The 23,772-nt window shown below is 37.6% G+C and overlaps 1 protein-coding gene across 2 annotated transcripts in view; it reads right to left on the bottom strand.

The window, feature by feature from the left end:
- PHIP (pleckstrin homology domain interacting protein) overlaps nt 1-23,772 on the bottom strand; it is a 121,201-nt gene that overhangs the window by 45,419 nt on the left and 52,010 nt on the right. For both annotated transcript variants that reach the window (XM_069851322.1, XM_069851321.1), the window contains exons 11-16: nt 23,634-23,734; nt 23,488-23,528; nt 22,593-22,691; nt 20,420-20,573; nt 19,537-19,671; nt 4,092-4,220 (exon numbers count right to left, since the gene is read on the bottom strand). In XM_069851322.1, coding sequence (XP_069707423.1) covers nt 4,092-4,220; nt 19,537-19,671; nt 20,420-20,573; nt 22,593-22,691; nt 23,488-23,528; nt 23,634-23,734 — 659 coding nt within the window. The remainder of the gene's footprint in view (nt 1-4,091; nt 4,221-19,536; nt 19,672-20,419; nt 20,574-22,592; nt 22,692-23,487; nt 23,529-23,633; nt 23,735-23,772) is intronic.

Here is a 23,772-nt window from a genome sequence, read left to right as displayed (position 1 = left end):
CTTAAGTATTAAAGACAGATATTTGAGCATGGGCAGAGGAATCCCTAAATTGTCACAGAATATACTCCGATTTCTGAAGAGGATGCTCTATCATGACCAATCCATAAGAGAGTTTCCAGTAACTTGTTATGTAAAAATCAGTTAGAGGTTACAGCATCTACTCAGAGGTCTAGTCTCTCAATGACAAAGATTTCCTGTCCTGGATGTGAGAAAATCAAGAAGGAAAGATGCCTATAAACATCTGCGGATGACAACACCAGAAAGTGTCTCCATGCATTTGCAAAAGGGAGAAGAAAAGAAAATTAAAAAAAAAACCACCAAAAAACCAGAAACAAAACATATAGAAAACATGGGATTTGGACCCCACAAAAATTCACAAAAGTAGCAACTGGAAGAAATTGGAAAGCTGCATGGAAAGATGCAGTGGCAAATAATTCACTTCAGGATTTCAAAAGGTTACCCTTACAAAGTGCATATGGACAAGATGACATCCCACTGTAGTAAGCAGCCGTGACTGGATAAGTCTTGTCACCAGATTCTCTGTTAATAAGAGACTGAATGAGAAGAATACAACTACTTTCATGTGTCTGACTGACAGAATCAAGGCCTGCTGAACATCTTTATTCCTTCAGCTCAAATAGCTCAATATGATAAAGATACAGGTCCTCTAAGAGGATATATGATTTTCCACAAAATCTTAATAGTAGAGTGTCCAGTATCACCTAGCGTAAATTTTTCTAATAAATACTACCCACACTGAGAAAGAAGAGATTCCAAAGGCATGATCATACAGACAGGGAGTTCTGAAGTGCTGTGATGTGGCTGTAGGGTGTTGTTTGCATTCCAGGTTTTGTAAGAAAAGGGAAGACCTGAAAATTCTTCCTCAGATTCAGTGACCTCTACCAGAATAGTCTCTGGTGCAAGATCAAGAGGGATAACTTAGCAATTATCCTTCTGTGCACTTGGTAGTGCAGTCAGGTATGGTAGAGAGAGTAGACAAGAATTTTCTACTCCACAAGATAAGAATGGCATTTCATGGAGAACCCAGGCTCAGATCAACTCACAGGGAGAACACTGCAATGTTCCTAATAGAATCCAGAGCAACAATCTTATCCTCAGGCTGCTCCAAGTCCAGAGAACAGTAAGAAGAATTTAGATGTTTCAGAGGATCTTAAATAGCTATGTTCAGCAGACAACCAGTACTAACAATCAGACCTATTTCTTGATACTAGAGATCAAATTTATGGTAAGAAGATAGTATACCACCATTAGGACTCGAGTTCTCTGTTCGTATGACTTCACGAACTCAGCTTGGGTTTGAACGCAGAAGCTTTCCACAAGGTCAGAGCTCTACAAATAGACTTACTTTCAGCAACTACAATACATGTCCAGAATGCTGTTTCCCTAAATGGGCACATCTAAACAAATGCACAGATTTCCCTCAGTACTGCACCAATACACCAGACAGGAGCTCTGAACTTGCAACAAAGAACTGTGGTTTGTGCAATCTACAGGATCAAAAGCCTCAGGAAGCTCAGAGATCTAGCCCAATCTAAGATTTGAAATCAACAAAGAAGTACCTTAGGCTTTAGGACAGTTAGGCACTCCTGGACAACTTTCTACCTAAGGAAGAACTTTGGAAGCACACATGCCCATCAGAGATGATCTGAGCTCACTCTCAACTGATCATTACACACTCTGAAATCTCAACTGAGATTGGCTCAAGGTTCACTTAAATGTGTCAAATGATAAAAGAGCCCCAAACAAGCAGCAGGAGCATCTAGGTTTTTTTCCCCACTGAAAAATTACTCACCAAAAACACATATCAACAAAAACAGAGGAGAAAAAAAAAAAGCAGAACAAATAAAAAAGACCCTGTCACCTTCATTATGGCCAAGATCACACTGAGACAATAAGTATGGTGGTTCCAGTCAACTAGGAAACACAGACAGTATCTGAAAAAACATACAACTGGAAAACCAAGAGCTTGCTCTCTCAGTGGAGTTAACACTATCTCAGCTATAATCATTGTTCTGAGCACAACTCCAGTGTAGGAATACAGGACAGGTTGCCATACTCCTTTCGTCCGTAAAAATTAAAAAAAAGTCATTCTCCAAGACAGATGGAAACCACTTTAAAGACAGAAAAACTGCAGGTCCTACCAGAGTACATTCTCACAAGATATCTGGAAAAAAACCCAAATATCTGAGAGGGGAGTACAGAAAAAAGAATGTCTAATCTCCAGCACCTACTACCCATCTGCGGCTACATTTTTCCATAAATCAAGTCAGACATAAATGAAACAGGAGACAGAACCAGACAAGAAAGAGATTAGAAACTTCTGAGCCTTCTGAGAGCTGAAGACTGAGACTAAAGAGGTAACAAATGCAAGTCCTGTTTGATACCATTTCTTCTATGGTCAAGAGTGCAAAGATTACCATTCGAACAGTAATAGCTGGAGAGGGTAATTTTAAATCACCCACTAAGTAAAAAAATTTACAACATAACCTTTTCTCAGAGGCTGCAGCAAAAAAAACCAAGAGAATGAAGGGTCTGTAGAATTCAAGAAGCTAAAAGAAATTGTTTTCATTCTTCAAACAGACCTAATTCCTCACAAGGTAAACTCTGAAATGGCAGTGTAAAGGAAACTCCTGGTCTATCACAAGAAAAAATGTCTCTTAGTTTTAATTTCATTTCCAACATTTCAGCGTAGCAAAGGAATACATGCTTCCAAAATGACTGGAGAGAAAAATAAACCTGGAACAATCCATGGGCATGTTGAGAAAATTGTTTCTATTATAGTAGGCTTTAAAGTTTGGAAGAGTAACAACTCTGAAAGACAGAGACCTTATGAATGATCTGAAAATCCTGGTTTTCTGTGCTTGTGGTGTCTCTGCTCATTTGTTTTCTTTGGAATGGAAGAGGAAATGCATAGTTAGTGATAGCTGATGGACAGCAACAGCAGCCAAGCATCAGAGTATTTCAAATCCTAGTTGAGAGAGAAGGAGAAAAAAAAAATCCCTCCAGTATGCAAATGCTGCTGTAAGTAGTATCTAAATAAGAGCTAGAAGACTACAGAAAGAAATAGTGGCTTACAAGATGAACATTAAAATTTTTTTGCTCTCCCTCCTTCAGGCCCCTCTGCATTGTCATCTGCCAAAATGCTTTCAAGGCCATCCTGACTCTAAAGCAAGAGGCAAGACCCAGAAGGCAGCAGCAAGTCACCAACAACCTTCAAGTATCAGCTACCAGAGGCAGAGAAGAAAATCCTGAAAGCAGATATGTGTGCTTAAGTTTTAGAAAGAGAGAGAAGACAGAGTTTGTCTCTTCCCTGGGCAGTACTCCAAACCAGGTAACCTGTATGGCTCAGAGCACGTATGTGTCTGCAGAAATAAAAAAACCCACCACCACATATCTTTACAGTCATGAAGGTCTGTGGCAAGACACCCACACTTAAATACACAATGTAGACTGTGACATTAGAATAAAGATGTAATATCTGAATAACACAGTAACTGTGAAACATTGCTGTGCAAGAATCAAGGCATCTGAGACAGCAGAACTTCATTAGCACACATAAAACTGTATCACTAGAACATATAGGATAATTTACTGAAAATAATTGCATTGTTTAAAGGTATTCATTGTTTAAATACAGATAGCAGGAATTAGTTGTATTACACACACAAACACACACATCCTCCCTCTCTTTATTGGTCTTAGTTAGGAACCAGGAAACTATTTAAACAAAAATGCTTAACCATTATCAGTTCTACCCCGGCTTATTCACACTATCCATATGGAACCAATTGGTAGACACTTGTAACCTTATTGCTTAAGAGATCAGATAGTGACTGGGTAAATTCTTTTTAAATTATTTTTAAACTCCCATGGAATCAGTAGCTTAATAGTGCATTTCCAAATTTTTAAAAGGAGACAATAAAAGAAAACTCAATGCGAACAACAGGAATTTGAAACAACCCATGTTAATGCTCAAAATTGTTAAGATACACCCTCTTGAAACAAAGCTCTGAAGGGAAGTTTACGCAAATGCATTCAACACAGACAAACATTTTAATTTTGCACTGTACCTTGTCATATTTGCTACTGGAACCAAAGCCAAAAATCAGAAGGTGACCGTGAGAATCAGTACATGCAAAATGCTGTCCATCAGGAGAGCACTTGCAGTCAAAAACTGCACCGTGTCCTTGTCCTTCAATCTGAAATACATCAACATACAAAATAATTAAGTTACCAGAAATAATATTCAATTATGATTTTCAAAACTGTGATGCTGATGTTCAAATTTGTTATAAAATCTGTAAGACAGTATACTGCTAGATGGAAGTTACTTTAAAACGTAGTTTAATTATTAGCCATTCACTTGTCAGTGAATTTTGTAATAATGCTCATGAGAGATGCCGAATTGATAGTAGTAGAAACTGACAGACTGTATCCACAAAGCAGGCACAGTACAGGAAGGGAAAATAAAAGCTTCCCCTTGAACGCCCTGCTAAGGAACCTAACCAGAGAGCTGGGTCCAGTTCAGGGCTTAGTCACTACACCCTTTCCGTCCTCTGCCTTTCGGCTAAGCTAGCCCAGGAGTATTGGCTGCTGCGGTGTTTCAGAACACCTGCCCGCTAGAAAACGCGCCGACATAGACAACCCACATTACACAACTTAGCAACTGCCTCTTTCTCTAATCCCTACGCCTAATTTATTAGAGTGGGGAGGTGTAGATTTGTGTAAAAACTCCACTTTTTAAAGGAGAACTGCAAAGATTTTAAAAAAGGAATTTTTACCTGATACTCATTTTCTGTTTTCCAGTTCCATTAAGCCAGAACAAATGGGTTTTTGTTTTTCCCTGCAACCTGTCAATCAAGCAGAGGTGACCAATCACCACTCTGAATTTTCATGTCTTTAGCACCTCTTCAGAAAAGCCCCTTTCTATTCTCCCCAGCAAAGCACTTTTGCATTTTCTTTAAAGACACCAAACAAAATTCTTTCCCTAACTGTGGCAGGACTATGCACCGCCAGAAAAAAACAATGGTATTCAGCCTAAAGGCAGTAATACTAGGCACTTCTTTAACACCTTCCAGAGGCCATCGGAATGATTTTAAAAAGTTAAGGAACCAAGCCTCGGAAAAACCTGCGAGGCAGGTACTGTTCTCACTATTTTACCGGCTGACAGGAAGGCAAGAGGTCTGTAACTTTTGCCCATGGTCTTAAAACACATCCACACCCACATCCCTGCACACCCCCCAACGGTAGAGACTACTACACCTATTACCATTGCTTTCAGGTATCTGATAAAGGTCTTTCTTATTACAAGTACTTTCCGTAGAAGTCAAATCAGTTTCTGGATTAGCAAAAGAGGAACATAAAACAATGCAAGTTTTATGTTCTATTTTGCCCATTATTCCAGAAGAAATAAACAGAAGCAGCCTATAGAAAGAGATGGAAAAGAAAAACAGCTTCAATAGAGTGACACTAACATCACAAAAGCTAGGAATACAGAATTAATTTAGGCTAAGAAAGATCCAACCACCAAGGCAAAGTTACAACTTTGTACTGCTTTTTGTATGTAGAAAGCTCACCATATAAAAGAGAGACAGTTTGGGGAGGTAGGTGGAAAGGGGAAAGAACCAAGCCCAAGAATAAGCTTTACAGATGCATAGTAAAAAAACCTGGAAAAGGAGTATTTGCATAGACATTTCTGTTCCCTTTCCTTCTTCCATTAAAGGAACCATTTAAGTATCAAAGTTCCTAATGTTCCAAGTCCTTCATAAACAGAATTTCAGGGTTCTGATAGAGCCTAGGATTTGAAGACTTATTGTTTCACAAGAAAAACCAGGCATGCTGTGCAAAGAACTGTTTGCTAACCACAGTGAGAAAACCAAGAAATAGAATAAAATATCAGACTATTATAGTGATAGGTTTTTTTTAATTCCCAGCAAGAAACTCTATGGATGGACCATTTTCAAGAAACCCCCGGGAACTGAGTGTTAGCTGGAAGACTTTCCCTTCTTACGTAAAGGAAAAAAATAGCGATCTACTGTTCAGTGATTAGTACAGTGCAAATAGTTTTACTTCAAAAGTGGCCAGAATCTAGTTTAGAAAGTGTTTTTTCAGAAGGACAACAGTAAGACCTTTCAGCACAACCCTTCAAGTCTGATGTACAATTACTTGGAAATATAGATCCTTAATATTATAAGAACAAAAAATACTACTGTTGGAAGATACGGTTCCAAGATATAATTACTATCACAAATTGAAGAGCAAAGCCTGTCAGAGAGTGCTACCCAGTAGAAGGTTTTTTTTAAAAATAAAAATATTTTGGAATTAATAAATGATACTTAACAATGGAATTTCTTCAATAATAAAGCCAACACAGCAGAACAGGTTATTTGGAACAGGAGCAAAATATTAAGTTGCAAAGGGGGAAGCTGTAGCAAAAATCAGAGAAGCTGTAACTCCAGCAAGCTAGATAAAAGAATCAGCAAGAAGGAAGCTGCTTTCCCCACTCCATCCCTTTTAAATCAAAGATGCAAGAACTATATGAAGACTGTATCCCAAAGAAGAAAAAGTGTTTATTCAGTCTGGAACCTTCCCCTGCTGAATAAAAGGATATCAATGGTGAAAGGGAGAGACTGATCATGAGAACAGAAAAACAACTGGTCAGTTAAAAGCTGTCCCAACAAATGGCTACCAGGAGTAAACATGTTAAGACAGCAAAGCAAGTAGCAAGGATTCTTTGGCCATAAACAGGGAAGAATCAGTAATGCTATACAATGATTTAGGTTTACTTTTAGTCTCAACCCCAAGAATTAAGCTATTTGCCTAGATTTTCACTAGCAAGGAAACAGATGGACATCAACGCATCACAGAGAGAGAAACGTTGACGAAGCAAGAGAATGAAAAAAGGGAAGTTATTCTCCTCTTAGTTTTGAAGAGAGTTTATTTTCTCCAAACTAGGAGAACAGAGCTATGAAACTAGTACACAAAACAACTTGTCTTATATCCATAAAAATAATGTGCTGTACGAAAACAGAGTAGTGCCACTTACACAAAGAATGAGCTCAACTGTAAGCCCTTCTGACCTGTCATCAGTATGAAAGTCTTAAAAGGCTTAAAAAAACAGTTTTTAAGAAAAGTAAGAGACTGGGGGGGACACAGACACAAGAAAATACAACTCGTTCTATCTAGCTACATTTCCAGCCATGATATGGCTCTGAAAACTTAGTTCTAATGAAACAAATTGTCATTAGTAGGAGAAATGCAGCGCAAATTTGCTAAGAAAAGGGCAACTGTTACTGGTTTTGGAAAGACATACACAGCTAAAGGGGTGTTATAAGTGAAGTTCCTTAAGCCAGGCCTTTCTGTTACTGACTATAGAAAAAGAGTCCATTGACAAAAGTAACATTAGACACTGAGAACAGACTAGGGACACATTACAAATGGTATCGACTGAAGCAATTAGAAGCCAGCAGGTCAAAATGTAATAGGCCAAGAACCTAGCAAGAATATTAGAAATAACTTACTAATACACTTACTGCCAGAAAAAAACAATGGAACTCAGTTTACACACAATAACACTGTACATTTCTATTTTGCCTTCCAACACAAGTCATTAGCACTGTTTAAAAAGTCAGTAAACTAGGTTTCTACTAGCCTGAGACGGATAATGTTCTTTCCTGTCCTTCACCTTAAGGAACTGAGGCAATGAGTTTAAAACACAGGGAAAAAGACCAGTGTGTATTCTTTGCAATGCATCACATACAATGCAACAATAAAAAGAAAACTATAATCCTAAAATATACCAGAAGTACATTCAGAAGAGAAAGATAAAGTGCAGATATGGCTGCAAACAGATGTTAAGAACAAACTCTTCCAATGCAACACCCCTAAATTTTGCTTCCCATGTTCAAGATAAGGTAATTCTAAGTGGAACAGCTACAAAGAAATCTTTACACTCATGATAATGGGAAATCTAAGAGGTCAACTTCTTCACGTGGACAATAAAGAAAGAGGATATTTGGTATGCCTGTACAAAAAGACCTTTAGCAGGAAGATAACTACTCAAATGCATAGGAACAAATAAAAATTAGTTACAAGCAACATTCAAACCTGAAAACTGAAATTTAGATGCTAACAATCACAACAATGGTATACTAGAACTTTCTAAAATTAGAAAGAAAGCAAATGTAACCAATGGTTACTAAAACATATGACCCCTTTCATAAGTGATGAAACTACATCATAGCTGCTCAAGTCACATCAGCCTCCAAGTATGGAGTTCCTTTGCAGGTTTATGTTTTCCTTTGCTGTAAGGAACAATTTCCAATCACAGCATGCTTCCATATTAAGCCAAAAAGATTTGACAGATTTTTGGTAAAGTGTGAAGAGGTTGTTGCAGGTTTGGAGAAGTATAAAGAACACTTAACTTTTAAGACAGTTTTTAATAAAAAAAAAAAATAATCAAAATCAACAGGGTTTCTACACTGCTTCTAGAAGAGTAACAAAGGATCAAATGGTAGGAAGAGGACAAGTAATTAAATTAAGAGTAAAATGTTTACTAAAAATTTTTCTATCTTCCTACCGCACAGGTCAGTCGACCACTCAGGAACACGGTATTTGTCTTGAAAGATAAACATATCAATGAAAAGATCCAACAGATCAGCCACCCTATGGATGCCCAAAGTTCTATAAAGACTATATAAAAAATATTTATAACTTTTTTTTTTAAGACATTTTTTCTTACTAAGCATCCTGTACACTCAGTACTGGCTTCTACCTGCACCACAGCACGATGCTGGCTTTGCCCTTCAGGATCTGCGCTTCAGAATCTGCTCTTATGTACTAGTCAAAGACGCAGCCTCTTGAGAATTTTAAAAATATTTCAGTAGGACTACACATACCAATTCAAAAATAACACATCTATAATTCTAAGTTATTCTGTACTTCAGATGACTACAAAATCAGATCTAAAAATACAATCCCATATAATCCCAGCAAAACTAGGAGTCTTTCCAGACTTTATGAAGGCCACAGCACAAGAAATAACTATCTAGCGAATGCTACAGACTACAAAACATTGTCCACGAGCAAGTGGTATGCCTTTTGGACATTTTCCCCAAAAAATCACCTCATTTGGCAGAAAATCCCTGCACAGAGCTTTCCGCTGAGCTGTGCTAGATGGAATCTGAACTTCCATGTTTCTCTTCCGACAGGGACTCCACAATTTTTCAGTATATCACTTAGGCTAAAGCTACTCAAGTAGTTGCCAACAAAGATCTAAGTAAGCCATGCAGTTTTACTGATTAACAAAAAGGAAACAAAGCTGTAAGCTGTATGGTAATGCTGTTGGGGCCTCAGAGTTTATGAGGTTGCACTGAAAGTACAAGTAGCATTAGAAAGTAAGAAACTACATCACACACATGAGTGAAAGATCAGACCTTGAAAGACGGGGCAGGAAAAACATTAAGATACACAAGAAGGCATAGCATACAAATCGCCTGTAATAAAGTGTCCACTCAAAGCTAAAAATAAAGGTCAGTCAACAACCAGCTCTCTGAAGAAGCAGGAGCACACAGAAAAATCCACTGCAATTTAGCAGCCTCTGCTTGATTGACAATTTGCAGGAAGAAACCCTTTTGACCTGATTCAGTTGATGCTGTAACACTGACAATAAACTCTGAACAAAAAAAAAATGATTAAACTGTACTAAAACATTCAAACAGTCATTAATGGGATGTACGTCCAAATTCACAAAAACTAGACACTGTCACCATCATGAAATACATTACTACTATCATCTCCATGAGGGTTCCCAAGTTTTCTTATTGATTTATATAAAAACATAAGACACAGGGAAAGGGCAGAGAGACTGGGGTGGGGTGGAGAAACAACCAACACATCACTTCATCCAGACAGTCTGATTCTTCAGCTGTAGTGCAAACGCTCCATTAACTTCAAGTAGGGTCAAAATTACACTCTCAACAATTTCCATTGCAGATAACAGAAAAACTCCTATGGTCAAGTTCTGTATATGGCCATTTCAGTCACTAGTTACACTAACAACTTCAGACAAAACTACAATATATCCAAAGCTCACAAAACTGAGCAAGTGGTTTTATCAAGTTTTCATAAGGTACATTAAGAGTCAGGGAATTGGGTAAAATGTACAAGTTTGAAAGGAGACCACGCAACACAACTACCATACATCCTATAAAAGTAATTAAGGACCCACTTGGAAAGAACCGCATGGAACCAGGAATAGTTTCAGGTAACTTTACACTAACTGTACAACCCAGCTAGCTGCAGGCTTGGAGACAAACTTAGACATTAGCTTAAGTGATCTTACCCTTATTTCTTAAGGTCTATGTGGTTGAAATTTCAACCTTCACAGCAACACACAGTTATTTGAGTTTTTTTTGTTTGGGTTTGTTTGGGGTTTCTTTCAATATAAAACATTTATCTGGATTTGCATATTACCTAATATCTGGCTATGAAAAGGCATATATTAACCATGGCAATTCCACATAGTGAATGTAAAGCAAAACTAGTATGAATGCATCCACTTGCTTCAAGCTACCTCACTGGATGCATGACAGCACACGTTTTAATTTCAAAAACAAGCTTATTTTTTTAAATACAACTACCGCTTTGTTATCATGCATATCATCCATTTCCTGACCTTGCATCAGCATTTCTAAGAATCTTAACCTGTCTCATTGAGACATCATTTGAAATAACCACAGCACTTTAGAGCTGTACAAGTGTAATCATCACACCCAGAAAAGGGTGGCCTTACAAGGTAGGTTAATAGCTGCTTTCTCTATTCTACTACTTTGGGGCTTTTTTCAAATGCAATTAAATGAAACAAAGCAATTTCAGTGACCATCTTCAAAACAAGATATCAAATAGACTTTTGGTCTCCTCAGCCCAAGGCTTCTCAAGAAAGAATCAGTGTGAAAAAGAAAACTAAGGACCAAAGAGAGACACATTTTTTTCCTTTACTACAGCACATTCTTAAGAGTTTGGGTCCAAACATTAAGACTGGTCAGGAAATCAAGGGAACTAAAACTAATTTTGTGAGCATTCACAAGTTCTGTTCTTTCGATCATAGGAAAGCATTACATACTTCACTGCATAAAAAGTTAAGACTATAGTCTAATGAAAGCTACTGCAGAGTAAAAACTAAGGTTTTAATGAGTAGTCCTGCAGCACCACAAGATCCTTCCAACATACCTTTTCTTCTCCTAACTTTTCTAGTGATAACTGTTAGAAATATGGTCATGCTGTAATCCTTTAAGTGTGAAAAGCAGATGCTGCAGTCTTATCTTCTCAAATACACATACAGAGATCATGTAGTGAAGTAAAACTTTCATTCTTCACAACTACTCCTTCAGGAATACACAAACATAACCACTGTGACTTTTCAAAAATGTTTATCAAGCTTTATTTACACCATTGCCTCGCTTCATGCACTTGACATAAACGTACAGAAATCAAAAAGGATATTTAAAACTAATTGATAATGAATTTTAAAGCAACAGTATACAAAACTTTCTCTAAGAATTAAACAATGCTGCGAAAGACATTATGTATGTTTGCTTGAAAACTATATAGACAAGCTGTGATATTTTTCTCCCTTTTCAGGTTTTTCTCTTTAATTCGTGGTAAGAAAACCACACTAAGTTGGTCATGCTAAGTAGCTGGTATTAAGTCTTGCTAAGAAATCCTGAGCAGCTTTCAACTCTGCATTTCTGTATATCGGGTAACAAGCACTTTCCCATCAAATCTGAGACTTCATTACAGAAGCCAACCTAAAGTGTCTGGTAACTTGGTGAGAGAATATAAGACATTTAGTGCCATGCAAAAGAAGTCATAACCCAAACAATTCCATAGCCAAAGTTTATAGTTTCATTAACATTTCCATCCTGCTGCAACATTACAAGCCCTCCCCTCCTTTTTTTTTCCCCCTTTTAAGGATCATTAACTTCTGCAGTACTTTCCTAACTCCAAGCAAGAATATAAGCAGGAGATCAGCCTACAGGTTTATTAGCTTCACTGATAAAAATAGCTTATGCCTGTTGGTACTGTATGATCAACAATAGCTTACATTTAAGTAGTTTGGGAAGTTTTTTAGTATGAAGTACTTTGGAGTTGCTGTTCTCCACTATGGTACCTGGAAAGGGGAACGATTACATTTAAGTTTTGATGTGGCAATATAATGCAAAATCAAAGTAACTTTATCTTGTTGAAATTATCCATAATCGTTTACATAAGGTTCCAGTTTCCTTTAGTCTCTAAACTCCAAGAAAAACAAGTTTTGTCCCCATTTTTCTTTTAGCTGTCACAAATTTTCTTTAGAAGAAAATATAAAGAACAAAGGAAATATAACTTTGTTTAGGCAGTTAAATCCAGACTTTATCCTAAAATCTCAAGTAATTTGCTTCTGGGCTGACAGTTTTAAATGAAGTTGGACAAAATCAGATATTACTAAATTGATATTGAAGTTGCAACTGCAAAAGCTAACTTACTAGGAAACAGACACTTTTCAGTTCAGCTGATTACACTGTACCTATTGTACCATATGGGTTTTAACACAGACTGACGAAAGAATGATCAGTACACTAGGCAAGTCTTTGGGCTATTTAACATTTTGTGAAATAAACACAAAAATGTTTAAATCCTTAAATATGAACATTTTTTGAAAAAAATAAAGGTTTAAGTTTCATCCATCATCTGTTGCTAATCAATAAGCATATTGGAAAACACATGCAAGTCACAAGCTTCCTAGTTTTGCATACAATGCCTATTTACATAAAATCTAAGTAATGTATTTCACATGAAAGTGTGGGACTATTCATCATAAGTTTACAATAGAAAATTGCCTAGAATGAAAGCAAACAGCTAGGATTCTGCTACAGTGAGCTTGATGAAAATTTGACTCAAGTTAAAAAAAATAAAAATCAGTTGTTTTTTTTCCTGGGACACTTGATAACATGTAAGAAGCTTCATCCTAACTGAAAACAACAATAGCTATAAAATATATCGTCCTCCTAGGTCTCAATGAAAAAGCACGGCTTAACCCACAGGATCAGAGTTTTTCAGGAACTGCCAAGAAATGCAACTGTACTTTACATCTTCTCCAGCAGTGATGCAACAGACCCAGGTCAGTCTCCCCCCTCAGGCTTTGCAATTCTTAAGTTGGTTTTTGTTTGGTTGTTTTTTTTTCTTTTCCTTCCCGATTGTTCCCAGAAACAGAGGGCACAAAAATGCCAGCCACTAATTCAAGCAGTAACAGTTACACTGCCTTAAGAAATCATTCACTATTCTTCAAGTACCAGCCTGGTTTCCAGGGTAAGCAACATTTATGCAGTGACACAAAGTAGAACAATGGTGTTTCTGCCAGAGATTATAGCTTTCCTTTCACAAATTTAACAAAGGTTAGATGTCATTTCAAAGAGAGCTAAAATGGAGAGAGGGGAGAACAGGTTTAGTAGGGAATTCTTTTTCTTCCTCCTCCCCAAAAAGAATCAGAAGGTTGCTTCAAATCTCTAGTTTGCAGAGCTCGAGTTGTAATGCACTTCTCAAATATACTCATGATATTTCTGTGTGCTCTAATGAAATATGTTTTGGCATTTAGAAAAAGACTCGTCATCAAATTCACAACAGCTGGAGATATATAGTGTGACCTTTAAGTGTCAAAGGCTAAGGTGGCATAACCTTCCAGCGAGTTGGATAAAGTTACAAAGGTAGGAGGATTTTGAAATATTCAGAATTGTGAATTTAATACAAGACTTAAAAACCTTCTTTTCTACCAGTATTTCAAAGCATTCTTCAGAGTACGATGAAAGGACTAAGGTCACCTTTGCACTCAGTTCAAAGTGGGTTCCAGAACCACCACTCACCCAGAGTGTGTCACAAAGAACACTAATACAGGATGGTGCTCAGAAAGACTGTCTTGGCAACTAATGTAACATAACAAGAATCAGTTTCACAACACTAGAAGGAACACACTAAGATTACAATTAAGCAAAGGTCTGACCTTAACAGGTGTTCAGGCACACCGGAGGCACTAGCCTGACTTCTCAAAGATGCAACTCACAAGAGTTAATCTAGTAAGACAGAAAAGCAATGCCTGTCATCAAAGATCTTTTTGCTGGTGGTTTTGTTTGTTTGTTTCTTTTTTAAAAAAATCTATTGACCAGGAGAGATATTTTTAATGTAAATGCATCAGAATATCTACTTGATTAATTTCTACATTACAGTGAGATTTCTTAAACACTGTAAGGCTAGACTTCATCAACTAATACACAAGCTTCCTGGTGCACTAAATGCAATACCTACTTACAAAATCTGCTGAGTCAGGTATCAGATTCAGGCAAAGCAACTACACTCATAGATCAAAACCCCCATCTTCTACCATGAAAAAGATTGTAAAAATGCCTGCTCTCCCCTAGTCTTTCATTCTTGCTAATGTAGTACAGTTTTCATAATTTCAGCTACAGTCAACATATAGTCTTGTAACTGCTCATAAAGCCACGCTGCAAACCACATCACTTGAAAAAAAAAAAGTAAAAGGGGAGAAAGAGAGACAAACAGAGCTACAGGCCTGTACATACATATTTTCTACAGGGCAACCCACTTATAGGATAAGAACTACCAGCTTTACCACAGGAGAAACCTATATTCTAGCACTCCAGACAGAATGCAAGTCTGAATCAGCAGAGACCAGACCTGAGAGGTAGTGCTTAAAGGAAAGCAGGCTAAAAGAACTACCTCAGTCCAAAAAAAAAAAAAATCAAGGGCAATACCATAAGTCTATTTGAGGTCAATACTTAATGTCCAAATTGCAACACCCACAAAAACCCAGTCACTACACCAAACCAAGACTCATGTATCCATTTAAGATTACTAGTTGCCTCCTTTTTGATCTGGAAGATTCTTAAGTCCCTATAGGGTTGGGTTTTTTCCCCTCATACATTTCCAAAATTGGGAAACTTCTGCTTAAAGGTACAGGAATAACAAGCACAGGGCTAAGCTGCAGAACATACCATTCCAAGTGCCAACCCTGGCATTCTCAACAAACCAACAATGTCAGGTCTGTTAAGAAGTAACTTACTGAGAACACAGACCCTATAACAACTGAGTGGTCTACAGCTTCTTTTTATGATCTAGCAGAGCACTAAACCTGCAAGCTCAAGAGCTTGGTTGAAAACTGAAGCCAAAGGCTGTTTCTACCACTTTCTAATTTACTCAGAACATGATTTCCAGACCCAAGGAAGCAAGCCTGAAAGTGGTGTCTAAGCTCATGGACTACAGATTTGCGCCTCTCCACAGTAGCACAACTTCAAGAGAAAGCTGGGAAATAGTCCTCTGTAGATATTTATAGCTGAGTTGCCCTCCTGGGTAAGTGGCAGATGCCGATTTGAACATCTCACCATGGAGAGAACAAAATCTAGGTCTTCCATTTCCCAGCTTAACATTAGTTAAAACAATCCCAGAAGATGAGTGTTACCAGCTCCTGCACCCTGATTTTAGGATGGCAGGGATGTCCCTCAGCTACTGGAAAGGTGCCTTAACACACCAGGGATCCATATACCTCATTGCAGCTGTAAGAAATTACATTTCAAATATATCTCTCTGTACATTATCATACAGTGGCTTTCACTAGGCTGCCCACAATCCCATGTATTTTTATTTTATCTGGATCATCCACAAAGATGCCTAAATCTCATACATTGCTCAGTAAACTGAGGATTTTGTGGGATACAAAATTCCATATTGGACAGTAAGGACATAGGCCCCCGGTAAATTAGGTGCCACAACAGTCAAGTCGTTCAGTGAATCTAAGCCCTAGGTAATGAGCCACAATTTAAACATTTACAAGGGTTTCTGCTGTCCCTCTCTAAGTAAACACACTATTTTTGTGAAATACATGAGTTCTGAAACAGTCGGCTGCACCAAACATGTTTTGTTACTCTGTTTCTTCAGAAGTCTGCTAAATGCTTATTTGTACCTGGGAAATAAAGCATGTGAAACTGCCCTAATATTATAGCATTAAAGCCATGACTGCATGGGATTCCTTAGAAAAACAAATGACGAAAGTACACTGAGAATGCATTTTCATTAGCAGCTGTATTAAGTCAGGACTGGCAGGGATATTACGCAGGCCACAAAACAACAAAAACCTGTTATTGGCACATGTAATTTTAAACCATGCCAGGACCACATCTCAAAATTGCCTAAAATGCTTTAATCCTCCCAGTCTTGATATTTCTACAGCAAATTTTACTCTCTGTTAGTGAAGCTGGTGAAGGGGTTGGAGAACAGGCCTTATGAGGAACGGCTGAGAGAGCTGGGATTGTTTAGCCTGGAGAAGAGGAGGCTGAGGGGAGACCTCATTGCTCTCTACAACTACCTGAAAGGAGGTTGTAGAGAGGAGGGTGCTGGCCTCTTCTCCCAAGTGACAGGGGACAGGACAAGAGGGAATGGCCTCAAGCTCTGCCAGGGGAGGTTTAGGCTGGACATTAGGAAAAAATTTTTCACAGAAAGGGTCATTGGGCACTGGAACAGGCTGCCCAGGGAGGTGGTTGATTCACCTTCCCTGGAGGTGTTTAAGGCACGGGTGGATGAGGTGCTAAGGGGCATGGTTTAGTGTTTGATGGGAATGGTTGGACTTGATGATCCGGTGGGTCACTTCCAACCTGGTTATTCTATGATTCTATGAATACTTTCCCCGAGTCTAGCTGACTCGCGTCACTAAATTAAGTCAGTTCTGAATGCTCAAGAAATCTGACCCCGAGTTATGCAATACTTACAGAACTAGATCAAATGAAGGGAAGGCTACGGGTGAAAACGTGGAATTTATAAAATGTATACATACTTACTGAGAGTAAAGCCATGTGTGTAGATAGTCACTTACGGGACTGAGTTTACTATTGGTTATAAAGACTAAAATCTGGCAAACAGACAATGATGCTTCAAAATAACTGTGACAAGTGATTTAATAGCAAATCTTAAAAGTTTAATAACCTGGGAGAAAACCAGAGTCTCCTAGTGGCACTTATCTATAACCACCAAGGTACAAACAAAGCCCAATTCCTCCATTTAAGTTAAATATAAACCAAAAACTGCATAGGGTTATTATGGCTTTGCAATTTCCCATTTACTGACTGGATAAAAGGAATTAAGTTTCAAACTGATCCACACCACTTGCATCCCTCAAATTCTGACTGTTTCTCACGATGACAATGAATGAACTATGGTGGGGTAGTAACATGTGTGGAAATGACTTAAAAACACCCGACTCTAGGGATTTGCTCTTGATGTACCAAGCAATCTGTCTAGGATGGAAATACCCAACTGGACTTTCATTAAGCTAACAGTCATCTAGGATTTTGCTAATTCAACCAACAATGCCAAGGTCTGCAATTTTTTTAAAAACCTTTTGCTACAACACAGCCACCCAGTGACAGTTCTGGTACCACACACACTGTTTCGTCAGGCAATGATAAGAAGAGGTTCTTGAATGGTAAAGCAGATATCTCACGTCATTGATCTCTTGGGTTTGTTTTCTCCAGATGAAGCTCCCCATCTGATCTAAAAGAACCAAATCTGTCAAAAATTCCAATCTCCTGATAGGAATGCTGGTTTTCAGAAGTATGAGGTGACATATTGAGCAAGTCAATGAAGGTAACAGCAATTATCTGAGTAATTTAATAGTGGCTAATCTAATGAGGTTCCAGCTGATATGCCAGTTAGGAAACTGGGAGAAGACTGGCAGCTCTGTATGTATTCGTGCCTTTCCTTAGTAAATCAGAACGCTTAACACTTGCAGCATTGCAGAGGTGACTACACAATCAAGTCTCATGGTCCAGAATCACTTCACTCCACTCCCCTAGTCACCTAAGGAAACCTCTAATTTCCACCCATGTCTTTTGAAGCATCGGGCGTGGAAGACAGGCTGCTGAAATATTCAGAGACCATAGAGAGATGCCTCTCTTACATACCTGGCTCATATGATTTATTCACTGTTTCAAGACAAACTAATTGCCAGATCTTCACCTCACAAAGCAGGCAGACTTTCACACATTCATTTCTAGCATGAAGCAAATACTACTAGTTGCTGAGATCTTCTGGTTGTCTACACATTTCTCCAAGTCCAAAGATCTTAAAGGTACATGATTTTTACCCTTTTTACCTGTCTGCATTGCATTACATCCCTGAAATAAATATTTCAGTCTTTCATGGGGCTTGCCTTATACGACAGGCATCTGTAATTTATATTCCGATAGCTCTTAAATGGACTTGTCTTATAAAGAAGAGATGACCTCAGCCTCTTCTGACCTTAGATTCCTTGAGAACTACCACACATCCATCATAAGTAGTAGTGGAAAGGCAATGTAACTGTGCAATGAGAACACACACCTCAACTGGTAACAGTGAGTAAGCACTGAGTAATGAAGATCTGTACTCATTGCTCCAGGATGACTGCCTCAAATCCTTCATAAATTCCGTTACAGAAATCAATGCAGAGGGAACAATACTTAACCTAGGGCAGTGCTGAGGGAGTCTAGACTGGTCACTCTCCCATTAAGCTTGGCAGAATTTCCTCAGAGACTTTATAAGCTGTATTGTATGATGCACATCTCAAAATCTTTCTTTTAGGTTCAGAGGGACCTTCTTGACTCCACTTCATTTCTAAATGCCCTTTTTTGTGAGTACATCTATGGCATGTCTCTTCTTCCGATGATCTTGTTTATGCTGGTCTCCAAGACTGCCACTGCAATATGGCTGGAGGCTGGATGAAGCTATTTGCCTACTCTCAGCATTCTCAGAATTCTTCATATTCTACAAAGATATTTGCAATTTTCTCTGGGAGACAAAGTCTGAACTGCACAACACATTAGTACTTTTTGAGGAAAAAGATATGGACAAAGATCCACTTAATATCAACAAACAGATGGAAATACCTGTTTCATCCATCCTCCAGAAGAATTAGTTTAGTGCAGAACAGACCAAATTTGAAACCAGCATGCGGAGGTGCTCTACACAGAAAGGCTGACAGTATTCAGTCCAATGGGCCAAGGCATCATACAACAACATTGTATGAGATCAGGTGACTCCTGAAGAGTTTTAGCCAGATTAAGAGTTACTAATGCAAAAATAAACCAGGTTCCACCTTGGTTCCCCAGGCAGGACACACAGCACTAAAGGAGGATCTCGATCACCCTGTCTCTTATGCATGGCCTCTGACAATGTAAAATAAAATTCAAATTTCAAGTGGATGAAGCATACAGAAAGATGACCCTATAAAATACAGCCAAAGAAACTACTTTTCACATTTTACAAATTTAACCTTTGCCCCACTAAACTGAACAGGAATTTCTTTTATCTTCACTGGATGCAGGATCTTGCCCTATACACAAATGCATGCTTCAAGATGGCCTACATAAGAATGTACTAAAAGCAAAAAGTTTAGAAAGGTTGCTTTGACATATCTGCATGAAGTACAGTAATTACCATGTTGAAGTAAGACCGGATTTTGACCCCTCTTGCCAAATCCCAAACTATGACATTTCCATCATGTCCAGCAGAGAAGAGAACTCTTGGATCAAACGGATGAGGTTCGAGCACAAACACTTCATCTTCATGTCCCTGAAATTAAAGAAACAGCAAGACGAACAATAATATTGCCTCAAATGCTTACCCAGGAATTCAATATGGTAACACCAGCAACTGCAACATTAACCTATGAAACTAATTAGCAAATAACTATTTCAACTACTTTGATCACGTTTATCTTTTTTTGTAGCAGTGTATTATACTCTTCTCTTTCTAGTTGCCATTTCAGCTTCCTGAAAATTGTCACCTTCACAAAAATTGAAATTCGAACATCATCAAGAATAAAATATATAACTAAAAGCTACGAGAACAATATCCCCAAAATTAATACTAAATGTTAAAGTTTTGCATGCAATATTTGTATCTCCAGTGGAGCATCTAGTTACCTATTTTCTCAATTAAAAAAGTATCAGACATTAGTTAAAATGTTGTTTGATTTATTCTGGCTAGAAGACTATTTTTTTGAACTCATAGAACGATAAGGTTGCAGAAGCATCATTTAACTGTTAATGATATTTCGAAACACCTGTCATATTGAATAAAGGTAAAAAGGAAAAACTGTTTCCTCCTTTTTTTCAGACACATTGAAGAGCAGCAGTTATATGAGACTTTAAAGCTTTATTTCCTAATAAGCAGCTGACAGACGTCTATTACACTCCAGTTATCCAGAAACATTTGTTAAGGCAGTTTTCAGATAGAAAAACACGTCTAAGGAAGAATTTTGATGATATGAATGTAAATTTTGCATTTAGGACTGATGAATCAAGATGGAACATCTTACCATGAGAATATGAATGAGTTGGCCAGTGAAAGAATTCCAGACTTTCAGAGTCATGTTATTTACTGCAGTTATAACAGAGTTGTCATGGCGGTCCCATGCCACCATGGTTACTTTCAGCTTTGTGATTTTATCTTCAACTCCTTGTAAACTTTGTCTAAAACAAAACAACAAAAAGTTTGGAGCAATTCTAGTGTGCCAAAACACTATGTCTCTAACTAGTGAAAATACTTCTGTATTTTACTTTATTATTAAGAACAGACACGTTGCTTCTTCAAGAAACTGAAGAAACAAAAGACGTTTTCCATTTTGTAGCACACAACCACAAAAGAATTGTAAATGCTTAAACAATTAACATGGGGCCCTCTGAATAAAATAAGATGCTGATCTGTTTTTTCAGAAAATGCCCTGCAACGCATGACCTAACCCAATTAAATTTGAAGGCTACAGTATTCGCTGTGACATATAAGCAACAAAAATCCAAACCAGTCAAACAGTGACCAGTTCTGGAGAATATTTGTAATAAGTAGTTAGAAATAAGAAGAGAAGTACTTTGATACCTTAAGATGAGTTAAATACTCAGGCTATATTTAGTACTATACCAACACCTTTGCATCACTTCACCATCAGTAATAGCAGCATTTAATCTTGCATGTATTTTATTTTAATCCCAACAAAAACCAGACACTAACTATCTGTATAATAATCTATCAGAATACTCCAAAATTGCATTTTTGTCAGTGTGGTTTAAAGATGACTCACCACTGAATTCTCTAGCACATTAATTTCTAGGAAAACAATCAATCAAATGCAACAATAGCTTGTTACCACCAAGCATGCAGACAAAATACAGAATCTTCTATACAGTAAGCACTATAATACATTACACAATTGTAGATACAGTACAACTCAATCATAAATGAAGTTATAGCCAGATTCCTTTTAGATTCAATGTAGAACCCAGGAGGCTTTATAAGCTGAATTCATTGTTTCCTTTCAGTAAGCAACTTCATTTTCTTTGATAGAATTGTGCTTGTACAGAAAAGATCAAATTTGGAACTGCGCTTATTCCTCTAGTCAAAAGGACAAAACAGAATTCAGCTAAAGGTGCTTTCCTGAAACGAGCAGCTCAGTTTCTCAAAGTTGTTCAGCATTTGTGACCACAATGAACAAGAATCTATTCCTCTTTTTCCCAGGATCAGTTAAAACCAAGAATTTTTTACAGGCTGCATTTTCAATAGAGGAGTAACTCAGTCTGTTCTCAAAGTACCAGTGTTTTATACATACCCTTGTCCAACCGTTTTATATTCATGCTTTGTTGCATCTGCCCTTAACAGACAAGATATTCTCCAATCTAAACATCTACCTAAATTGTTGCTTATTTAACATTCTCTTCCATCCCTCTCTTGGTCTTCCAAACATCTTTCCATAGGATTCCTCATGAAATAATTTTCATTTTTTTCTATTAAATATCATCCTTCAAACCACTCAGTATGATCAGTAAGGAGGGAAAAGGTTTATCCCTTAAACACATCATAAATCTTTCTCATGCATGTCTGTCAGAAAATATCTCCTCTGTGCCAAATAAAAAGGTGCAACAACTCCCACTAAGTTCTTCTCCACCTTCAAGCCTCTTTTGTTGCTTGTTCCAGCGTACAGGAGTTCCCCAAATCTACGAAGCCTTGTAAATTCTCAAATTATTTTAACATATGAGAACCCGTTAAAGAGCAAGCAAGTTATTTGCTACAGCATGGGGTATGAAAGAATCCAATATTGCTTTTCCAGGCATGCATATTGCCCAATATATTTAAGTATTACTAAAGTGTAAGCAGTCTCAAGAACAGATCTGACCTGGTTTTCTTGCTCCAGAAATAAATACCTGTGTAAAAAGCCATATAAATTTGACCTTTAATGGGTTTTGAGCATCTTTTATTCCTTTAATCTAATAAAAATGCTAGTGAAGCTATTATCAGGACAAGTTGGTTTCCATAGCTGAATATGTAGTCAAATATTTGTTCTCATTGGACTTGTAGAGCTAGAAAAGCATATTGCGCATTTAAGCAATAATAATTTAAGAAGGTCTCTCCCCTCTTTTCTTTTTTTTAAAATAAGTCTGCAAATGATATCAATGGCCTTCAAGTACCTATCTGATAGGAGAACATGTCACATCACTTACCCTGCTGGGCGAGTAGCCATATCTAACAAAATACTTTTCCATTCCCTTCGCTTAAATTGCCAGATTCGTGCTGTTCCGTCACGACTTCCACTCACAAATCTAACAAAAGGGGAAAAAAGTTCCTTAGAAATGAATGGCAGATCTGTACAGAAAAGACACTTGAAAACTCCAGTTCCAGAATTTAGAACTCAAAAAAGGAGGCTACAAGGAAGAACTCTAAATAGTGTCAGAATGTTGTACTACTGGTGTGAGGTGAAAAACACTTCTCATGGCTGCAAGAAAATTGAAGGCCTGCAAAAACTGGAACCTGCTTCCTTATCCTGAGCCCCTTCCAAACTAACTATACTTTGACCTTTGGTGCACCTTGCTGAATTATGACACCACTTCGGCACAGGGTCCCCCAAACCCAATAAGAACTCTAAGAAACTGACCCTATCACACCAGGTAAAGCTTGGTAAGTAATTTAAAGGAGTAAAAATAGCAGAAGGGCCAGAACAGCCCTGCAGGTGGAAGTACAGATGTGATTTAAAGCAAATAAAAACCTACTCTTGATAACCTAACACTGTATGTTGAGAAAATATTATGATGCTTATTTGAAGAAGCATTTCACAGCTTGAGTTTCTCCCCTATCTTTTTCTTCCCCCCCCACTTTCATTCAGGATGCAGGTGTAAATGGAGAAAGGGGCAGGTGGAGCACAATGAAGCTTGGTTTACAACTATTTGTATCATAATAAAAGTATACATTAGAACATCAAGCAAATAACATGTCAAACTTCATAATAAACTGAACCGTTTTCTTTAGCATCCTGCACATCCAACATGACTACAGAAACTGATATTTACAAGTGTCTACAAGGTAAAAAAATAGCTCTGAATAAATAAATTGTGTGCTTACCTGCTACTACTATTAGAAAACTGAATGCTGTCAACTTTGTCCTAAATAAAAAAAGTAGAAAAAGAAAAAAATCAAATATGATTCCAAATTAGAAAAAAAATACTATTTTACTCAAATATATATGTAATTTTTAAAAAAGTATTTACAGTATGAAACTCCAACTCTGATATCTTCTCTGGCTGACCTGATCCAAAGAAATAAACCCTAATGATGTGATCTGTGCTCCCAGTAGCCAAAAACATTCCACCTAAGAAAAATAAACAGATAAGACTTCAGAAAAACATG

This window comes from Phaenicophaeus curvirostris, chromosome 2 (genome assembly GCF_032191515.1).
Source record: "Phaenicophaeus curvirostris isolate KB17595 chromosome 2, BPBGC_Pcur_1.0, whole genome shotgun sequence".
Taxonomy (NCBI): domain Eukaryota; kingdom Metazoa; phylum Chordata; class Aves; order Cuculiformes; family Cuculidae; genus Phaenicophaeus; species Phaenicophaeus curvirostris.
The sequence above is the reverse complement of the archived record's forward strand: the minus strand, read 5'-3'. Positions and strand labels throughout refer to the sequence as shown.